General features: G+C 45.8%; 1 protein-coding gene across 1 annotated transcript in view; it reads left to right on the top strand.

Annotated features, from left to right (window-relative positions):
• LOC143280337 (otoferlin-like) overlaps nt 1-10,000 on the top strand; it is a 105,616-nt gene that overhangs the window by 63,207 nt on the left and 32,409 nt on the right. Inside the window, exon 6 of the mRNA XM_076584971.1 lies at nt 6,866-7,056. Within this exon, the coding sequence (XP_076441086.1) occupies nt 6,866-7,056 (191 nt within the window). The remainder of the gene's footprint in view (nt 1-6,865; nt 7,057-10,000) is intronic.

Below are 10,000 nucleotides of genomic sequence, written 5' to 3'. Positions count from 1 at the left end.
GCATTTGACCAAAGAGAGAGAGAGAGAGAGAGTTAGAGAGAGAGGGAGGGAGGGAGGTTGTGTGCAACTTCTTGAACGGCTGCGAAGTCGACTTGGTAGAGCAAGCTTAGCTTTGTTCACATCCACAGCCTGCTCCTTTTCTTCTTCTTCTTCTTCTTCTTCTTCTTCTTCTTCTTCATGTAATGTACCAGTTGTTCTTTTCATCGCTTTGTTACCTTTAGCAGACTATTTCAGTTACTGTTCTTATTCGTTATTCGTTCTTATTATTTCATTTTATTTCTTTATTTTTATGTTTTGTGTCGTTCTTTATGTTTTGTGTCGTTAAATGGGCAGAATTGTAAAAAGGACTTTACTGTGCCTAATTCTTTACCCGGCATTAAAGATTCAAATAATCGATCATTCTTCTTCTTCTTCTTCTTTCTATTTTCCCTTTGCTTTCTTTCATTCATTCAGCATCTCTTTCCCGCAATCCCATTTTTTCTGTTGATTTTTTTTAGGGGGTGTGGGGGTGGTGGTGGTAGGGGGTTCTATTCCTTTTTTTTTTCTTTTTTTTTCTTTTTGTCACCTTGTTCATTCTCATCATTGGAGTGGAGTGATGGCCTAGAGGTAACGCGTCCGCCTAGGAAGCGAGAGAATCTGAGCGCGCTGGTTCGAATCACGGCTCAGCAGCCGATATTTTCTCCCCCTCCACTAGACCTTGAGTGGTGGTCTGGACGCTAGTCATTCGGATGAGACGATAAACCGAGGTCCCGTGTGCAGCATGCACTTAGCGCACGTAAAAGAACCCACGGCAACTAAGGGGTTGTTCCTGGCAAAATTCTGTAGAAAAATTCACTTCGATAAGAAAAACAAATAAAACTACGCAGGAAAAAATGCCAAAAATGAGTGGCGCTGTAGTGTAGTGACGCGCTCTCCCTGGGGAGAGCAGCCTGAATTTCACACAGAGAAATCTGTTGTGATAAAAAGAGAAATACAAAACAAAATCCAATACAAATAAAAGTATCTTTATACTTTCTTGTCTATTCTGTTTTATCGTTGCTGTTTTTTCTTCCTTCTTCTTCTTCTTCTTCTTAATCTTCTTAATCTTCTTCTTCTTCTTCTTCTTCTTAATCAATCACGAAATATTGCTTCACAAATTGAAATGTTATGGTATTGACGATAACTGCTTATTGTTTCTCAGATCTTACCTAGAAAACCGTATTCAGGCTGTCTATTCACGTGGCTTTATTTCTTCCAAAAGGCATGTTCCAAGAGGAGTACCGCAGGGGTCAATTCTAGGCCCTCTCTTATTTTCCTTGTATATCAACGATCTACCTTTGTCAATTCAACATGCAATCTGTGATTTATTTGCTGATGATACATCAATACAATATGCTAGTCACAATGTTGACGAAATTAGTTATCACCTGAATGCCAACATGAAATCTGTCGAAAACTGGTGTGATGCTAATGATATGGTCGTGCACCCTGAAAAGACAGAATGCATGTTAATTTGTCCTCGTCAGAAAAGACAGAACATAAAAGAAGCACAACTTAACATAAAATATAAAGACAATACTATCAAACAAGTTACTAAGCATATGCTATTAGGCATTACTATTGATCAAAATCTTTCGTGGCAGGAACATATTCATTGCCTCATAAAACAAGTATCATCTAGTGTATTCCAATTATCACAGATCAAACACTTTCTTGATAATCATTCTAGACGTGTGCTTTACTTTGCCTATATCCAGTCTCGCCTCAGCTATTGCTCGATTATTTGGGGTAAATGTCCTCCTTCTACATTAAAGCCACTTTGCTCTTTACAAAAACGTGCCATTAAGATGATTAACCATGTAAATACCACAGGTGGATCTGTGCACAATATGTACAAAGAACTTCAAATATTACCTGTTCATATACTTATTAGATATAACACATTGATTCTTATGCATAAAATTGTTCATAACGCATGCCCACAATATTTAAAATCGTTATTTTGTTTCCAGTTCCAACGTAATTCAGATAGAGCTATTGTCCCAAAGCCTAAAATTGATTTATTTAAGATGAGTCTCTCATTTAATGGAAGCATCGAATGGAACATGCTTCCAAAGACATGTCGTCAAATTCCAGCCATATCTCTCTTTAAAACTAAGATAAGAATATTTCTATTCGATACATTTGATTAACCTACTCGCGGTCTTTTGCAAATGCTTGCTTGTACTCAGTCCACTAGCTGCCATGCCATGATGAATGAAAAATTGAATGTATGTGTATGTGTGAACAGTACGTGCGTGTGTGTGTTTGTGTGTGTTTGAGTGTGTGGGCGTGAATGTGTACGTATGTCTTTGTTGCTTGTTTTATAATTTTTTTTTTTTGTGTGTGTGTGTGTGTGTGTGTGTGTGTGTGTAAGTACCTATGTACATGTAATGTACCAATTGTTCCAGTTTTTCATCGCTTTGTTACCTTTAATAGACTATTCAAGTTCCTATTCTTATTCGTCGTTCTTATTATTTTATTTTATTTCAGTTTATTTCTTTATTTTTATGTTTTGTGTCGTTCGTTCTTTATTTTTTATGTCGTTAAATGGGCAGAATTGTAAAAAGGCCTTTACTGTGCCTAATTCTTTACCCATTAAAGATTCAATCAATCAATCAATCTTCTTCTTCTTCTTCTTCTTCTTCTTCTTCTTCTTCTTCTTCTTCTTCTTCTTCTTCTTCTAATAGAGTTGTTATTCTTTTTTTCTTTCTTTCACTATCACTTTGTTTTTCGATCTTTGTTTATTTCAGCTTACCACTTTCTTCTTTTCTTTTCTTTTTGACCAGACTCATTGCCCAAAACCGGAGATTGAATAGATACTTTTCGTCATGTGATTCGGTCTGAAGAGTGTGTGCATCATGCCCTTACTGTGTGTCCTTATCCAGATATTGAAAGTCGAAATCTGCATATGCGTTAACGAATTTTAGTTTCTTTGTGCCGTTGTAAGAAGTTCTTTGATTTTTCTTTTCTTTTCTTTTCGTTTAAAGGGTTTTGCACTCCCAATGCTATTGCACTCTCACTTTTTTTTTTCTTTTTGTTGTTTTGTTGTTGTTGTTGTTGCTCTTGCAGTCTAATATCTTGTTTGTTTACACACCTGTGTAAATGCTACAGCCATAAACTACAGACCCGGCATTACCCGCCTCATTAGAGTTCAAGAGTAGGGTTTGTGCGTCTTTTATTTTCTCTCGCGCTGTCATCTGTAACAGCGAATGTAGCACACACTTTTCCTGGTGGTTTTTCTTCTTCTTCTTCTTCTCCTTCTTCCCACCTTCTTCCCTGGTCTTAGCATGCCCCTCCCCATACCTTCCCCCTCCTCCTTTGCACACCTCTCCCTCCTCACCCCCCCCTCCTCCACTCTCTCTCTCTCTCTTAATCACCTGGCTCTCTTTCTTAATGTTTTCCCCCCTTCAAACTCCTTGCTCCAACCTCCCACACCCACACACCTTGCCGCCTATCTCTATCTTTCTGTCTCTCTCTCCGTCTCTCTCTCTCTCCGTCTCTCTCTGTCTCTCTGTCTGTCTGTCTCTCTCTCTCTCTCTCTCTCTCTCTCTCTCTCTCTCTCTCTCCTCTGCCTCGGACCCCATGTTATTTCCGTTGTCTTCTCATGTTCGAGTCAGATCAGGTCAGGGCTATTCCAACAGGTCACACACACACACACACACACACACACACACACACACACACACACACATATGCACACACACATGGACGCACACATACACACAGTCACACACACATACACAAGCACAAGCGCGCGCACACACACACACACACACATACACACATACACGCACGCACGCACACACACACACACACACACACACACACACACACACACACAAAACCCCTCCTCCCTCCCCACCTCTCCTCCCCTTCCGGACGCAATTGAATTAGAATCCAAAAACAGAAAATAGAAATTTCCGCCAGGAGGCGGCACCGTCACCATCCTCCCCCTTCACCACCATCACCCCTTCCCCCCCTCCCTCCGTGACCTCCCCCCCCACCCTGCCCCCGCTCCCTCTACTTCACTTCCCACACACCTCTCCCCTTCCACCTATCACCCGCTGTAAAGACGGTGGGGGTGAGGGGGGCGGCAAGGGGGGGGGGGTAGTGCTGAAAGGTGGGGGTTACATGGTGTCAACTGAGGTATAAGTCAGCAAATGATTGGAAATTGTGAGCAATCACGGTAGCCAGCACACACACACACACACACACACACACACACACACTCGACATGAAAAAAAAAGAAAAGAAAAGTGCGTTAAAACCAAAAAACAAAAAAAGATAAATTTTCTGATTTAAGTGCGAAGGAGACAGCGGAAATTGCAAGCGACAACAACGACAAGCATTGAAACCAAACAAAATCATTCCAACAACGAAGGGATAAATTTTCTCCGAGAGAGAGAGAGAGGGGGGGGGGGGGGGGGGAGGGAGGAGGTGGGGGGGGGGACGGGAACCGTTTGTGAAGAGGAGGGGTTGGGTAGGTTGGGTGGGGGGTAAGGTGATCAGGCCAGGAAAGAAGAGACATGACGTCAGGAAAAGGAGGAGAAGAGAGAGAGCGGGGGGAAGGGGGGATGGGGGGGTGGGGGATCGTCTTGCACGTACGACTCGAATAGACTTGACTGTCGGTGTTACAACATACAAGGGCCCAGAGCCCCCAGCACGGCGGCTTTTTTGTCTCTTGACACGTCGGGGGCGAGACTTTGGAGCTCTCTCCAGAGAGGTGTTGGCATCGCTCGAAAACTCCGGGACGCCTTCCTTTTGTTGCAATACCCACCTCCTCCTCCTTCCCCAACCCCCCCACCAACGTCCGCACCCCCCCCCCCCCCCCTCTTACCCCCACCCCTCCCCCGCCCTCTTCTGTGAGTGTCAGGTACTTTCGTCAACGCTTTGAGCCCTGTCTTTTCGGGAGAGAGAGATAGGGGAAAGAAAAAAAAAGAAAGAAAAAAAACTTCCACTGGATAATCTGGAAAATTAGACGGAGGTGCGACAACACAGAAAATAGATCTGCAATGAGAAGAGGGAAAAGAAAAAAAGAAAAAAAATAGAATCAGAAAAAAAGCGGGGACGGGGTTGGGGGGCCGGGGGCGACGGGGAGAGAGAGAGAGAGAAGAAACAGCAATGAGATTTGACTTCCATTATCTTGTTAGGCAGCTCGTTGTTGGCCCCCATTTTTTTGTTGTTGCTTGTCGCGACATCTAACACCGCTTGGATGGATCTCGGTGTTTTGCCCCTGCTTTTTCCCCCACCTTCCCATTTCATTTCTCCCCCTTGGTGTATATCGCAGCATTTCTTCTTCTTTTTTTCTTTTTTTTTCTTTTTTTAATTTCCTTTGGGCGTCATCGTTTCTAATTAGTTTCTCTTCGTCCAAGAGAGAGGGGGGGGGGAGGAGAGAGAAGGGAGAGAGAGGGAGAGAGAGTGTGTGTGTGTGTGTGTGTGTGTGTGTGTTTCAGTTCTGTTGGACTTCATCATTTCTAATTAGTTTCTCGTCCGGAGAGGGAGTGAGGGAAAGAAAGAGATTGGAGGAAAAAGAGAGAGAGGGGGGGGGGGGGATTGTAATTTCATCATTTCTAATTAGTTTCCAGTTTCAGTGTTCCTTGGAACTTTTGTGCCTGTTTGTGTGTGTGTGTACGCGCGCACGTGCGCACCGCGAGAAAGAAAAGAGAGAGGGAGAGAGAGAGGGGACATAAAGTTCCAGAGTGTGTATTTATATCATGTACCCGTCCTCTGAGGAAGTCTTTGTAATCTCTCTCTGAAATAAAAGGTTCTCCCATACCAGATGGAGGCAGGGGAAGAGAGGGGGTGGTCGTTATGTGTGTATATCCGGTGTCCAAAATAAGATATCAGTTTTGGGTAAAGTACGGACTGATTGGGCATTGTTATCGACCAAGCGGAGTGTGTAGCCCATTCATGCTGACATAAGCAACAAACAAGAAACGAACTGTAACCATGGACTGACGGCATGGATGGAGAAACCATTTTTGCCGAGTCACAGGCGTATGACACACAACCGACAGAACTGGACCTGTCTGGAATACAGTTCTTCAGTGCAGCGTCCCAGTTGTTGTCTCGTTCGTCATTTATCAGATGGATTCCAACGTCTCCTCGACAAAGGCGGCAGTTAAATACGTTGCAGGTCCTCCAGTCCTCCGTAGAGCTTCCGGGCCGCTGGGATTGGGTCGGGCCAGGTTTTCTCTCGGAGTGCTTGGTGGAGCGGGCAGGACTGAAGCAGATGTTCTGTTGTCTGGCTGCCTGTTCTGCAGGGTCACTGCTCTGTGTCGCCGATACGGAGTTTCGTGTATAGGTGGTATTTCAGGCGGTTGTGGCGTCCCAATCACCCTTAAAGAGTTAAGAATGACGACGGAGAAGAAGTAGTAGTTGTAGCAGAAGAAAATAAGGATGGGGAGGGAAGAGGGAGACGAGGAGGTGGAGTACGAGGAAGAAGAAGAAGAAGGGGCAGTGTTTTAGATACTGTATGGCCAGCCCCTTTGCCGTCAGTGGGGTTTTGCTGAGGAAGAAAAAGAGAAGGATGTGAACGAAGAAAAGGAAGAAGAAGAAGAAGAAAAAAAGAACAAGAACAGGACGTCGAAGAAGAAGTAGAAGAAGAAGGTGTCGAAGGATAAAGAAAAGAAGAAAAGGAGACAGTTTTTCGTTGTAGTTTTTGTGTGTGTGTGTGTGTGTGTGTGTGTGTGTGTGTGTGTGTGTGTGTGTGTGTGTGTGTGTGTGTGTGTGTGTGTGTGCGCGCGCGCGCGCGTTGATGTTGTTGTTTTAGTTTGTATTTGTTTGAGGTGATCAGCCACTAAACATTCAGTGGTCATTGTTGTGGTGGTGGTGGTGGTTGCAGGTCTCTGACGGGAGAGGGGAACTTCAACTGGCGCTTCGTCTTCCCCTTCGACTACCTGGTGGCGGAGGAGAAGATCGTCATCTCCCGCAAGGAGACCCTCTTCTCCTGGGACGAGACCGAGTCCAAGGTCCCCGCCAGACTCAACCTGCAAGTTTGGGACGCTGACCACTTCTCCGCCGATGACTTCCTGGGTGAGTTGGTGGGGTGGAAGGTTTGGTTTGTATCATTGTGGGGGTTGGGTGTGGATGGGGTGAGCGTGTGTGTGTGTGTGTGTGTGTGTGAGTCGGTGTGTGTGGGTGTGTGTGTGTGTGTGTGTGGGAGTGGGGGTTTCTGTGTGTGTGTGTGTTTGTCAGTGTGTGTGTGTGTGTGGTGGGAGTGGGGGTTTCTGTGTGTGTGTGTGTGTGTTTGTCAGTGTGTGTGTGGTGGGAATGGGTATTTGTGTGTGTGGTGGGGGTTCTTGTTCTGTAAGAGTGTTTGTGGTAGGAGTCGGGGGGGTTGTGTGTGTGTGTGTCTGGTGGGAGTGGGTGTGTGTGTGTGTGTGTGTGTGTGTGTGTGTGTGTGTGTGTGTGTGTGTGTGTGCGCGTGCGTGCCAGTGTGTGTGTGGTGGGAATGGGTATTTGTGTGTGTGTGTGTGTGTGTGTGGTGGGGGTTCTTGTTCTGTTGTGTGCTTTTTTTGTTTGTTTTTTGTTTCATATTATGCGTGTTGTGCTTTTGCCTGTCTCTCTCCCTCTCTCTGATATGAAATTTATTACTATATTTATATAAAGCCTTAAAGAGACGTGCAGTTGCTTTTAGTAAGAAATATGTATAGTTTGATGAGATGTTTTCGGGTCATGATGGATCTTTGTTCAGGTCCCTTCAGATTGGGCCGATGGTCATCTGAGTAAATAGAATTTCGGTTTCAGTTTCTCTCTCCCTTTCTCTCTCTCGACTCCCTGTCTGTATCACTATCACACAGTCCCTGTCTCTGTCTCTCTCTGTCTGTCTCTCTCTCCCCTCCCTCCATTTTTCTTTGTCACTTCCTCCCTTTTCAACACTCCCTCTCACCCTCCCTCTCCCCCATTCTCTGACCTGATTTGTGTCCAGGATGCACGTGTGTGTGAGTGTTTGTGCATACGCGCGCGCGCTCGTGTGTGTATGTGTGTGTGTGTGTGCGTCCGTGCGTGCGTGCGTGCGTGTGCGCGTCTGTGTATATGTTGTGACGGTATGTTGATATGTTGACGGGTGTGGGGTATCCCTTGCTGTGGGTCCACCATCACCACAGGCGAGAGAAGAGAAAGGAGTGCAACAGATCTCGTTTTTTTGTGTGTATGTGTGGAAGTATGTCTCCATTCAGCGGGGCGTTCAACAAAGCTAGTGATATACGGCTCCCGGCAGCGTTTTGTCAGTTCCCATTTCTCGAAAAGAAAGGCCTCTTGCCTGTTGATGCTGTGTACAGGCATGCCTCCTATGCACGTGCAACATCTAACATGTCATCCAGGAACGTCGGGCAGGCCTGACAGGCATCCTCCAGTTTGTTTTTTTTCGCACTCAGCTGCCTGTATGTCGGAGCTGATTAGTGGAACCATCCATCGTTCACGCGGTAGTCTGTGTGCTTTGAGAAACTGTAGTTACTTCGAGAAATGGAATCGTCATCCATCGCCAACACCGTAGTCTATGAGCATTGAGAAAGTATGGTCACTTCGAGAAATGGAATCATTATCCATTGCTAACACTGCAGTTCCTTTGATTTGAGAAAATAATTATGCGGGTCAATTCGAGAAGTGGAATCATCATCCACCTTTAACACCGTAGTCTCTGAGCTTTGAGAAAGTATGGTCACTTCGAGAAGTGTATTCATCATCCCACTTCGAGAAGTGAATTCATCATCCATCGCTAACACTATAGTTCCTTTGGTTTGAGAAAATTATGGTCACTTCGTAAGACTGAAAACTTCTGACAATGATCGGGTCCGGGTCATGATGGATCGGTAGAGTCTGGGTCATGATGAATCGGCAGAGTCTGTCTGCATAATGATAAAGCAAGACAATTAGGGTTGCTGGACGGGTGAAAAAGGTGTATGTGGTTATGTGCGCTTCGGGTAGGAAGTCTTTGTAGACACGCCTGCTGTTGTAAAAGGGGTGCTGTGGCCGATTCGGTTAGCTGTCGGACTTCTGGTCCAGTGTCCACCAGTGATCAGGGTTCGAGGCCCGCGTTCCGACAAGCCCGTTGTGTCCCCGGGCAAAGCTCTTTACTCCGATCTTCCTCTTTGTTCTCGGGCAAAGCTCTTTACTCCTATCTTCCTCGCTGTCCTCGGGCAAAGCACTTTACTCCTATCTTCCTCGCTGTCCTCGGGCAAAGCACTTTACTCCTATCTTCCTCGCTGTCCTCGGGCAAAGCACTTTACTCCTATCTTCCTCGTTGTCCTCGGGCAAAGCTCTTTACTCCTATCTTCCTCGTTGTCCTCGGGCAAAGCACTTTACTCCTATCTTCCTCGCTGTCCTCGGGCAAAGCTCTTTACTCCTATCTTCCTCGTTGTCCTCGGACAAAGCTCTTTACTCCTATCTTCCTATCTTCCTCGTTGTCCTCGGGCAAAGCTCTTTACTCCTATCTTCCTCGTTGTCCTCGGGCAAGACACTTTAAGCCGATTTTCTTCAGTCCACCCAGGTGTGAATGGATACATGACCTCGGTTTGAGAAGGTTTAAAACGGCGGAAGGGGAGGTTTTGGCCCCGCCTTCCAACTGTATCTCTTGCCCTCGACAGAGTGGAGACTAAAACACTTGACCCGTTGACCGTAAAAGACAGAAACAAAGTGAAGGGAACAGAGGAAGAGTCGTCAGTACCGCTCAACTGCTGTCACAACCCCCGCTTACCATCGGTCCCTGGCCCATGGCTGCCACTTGTGTCGTCATTGTTCCAGGAGTTCACCTGCAATGTGAGGGGCTCCACAATACACACAAGCAGGAGAGTAGTCCATCAACGTAATGACGGCCACAAATACATACACACACACACCACACCGACACACACACACACACACACACACACACACACACACACACACCGCACCATGCCACACAACACCACACATACATGCAGTGTGACACACACACACACACACACACACTCACACACACGCACGCACGCACACACAC

The sequence above is a fragment of the Babylonia areolata genome, chromosome 3 (genome assembly GCF_041734735.1).
Source record: "Babylonia areolata isolate BAREFJ2019XMU chromosome 3, ASM4173473v1, whole genome shotgun sequence".
In the NCBI taxonomy this organism is placed as follows: Eukaryota; Metazoa; Mollusca; class Gastropoda; order Neogastropoda; family Buccinidae; genus Babylonia; species Babylonia areolata.
The sequence above is the reverse complement of the archived record's forward strand: the minus strand, read 5'-3'. Positions and strand labels throughout refer to the sequence as shown.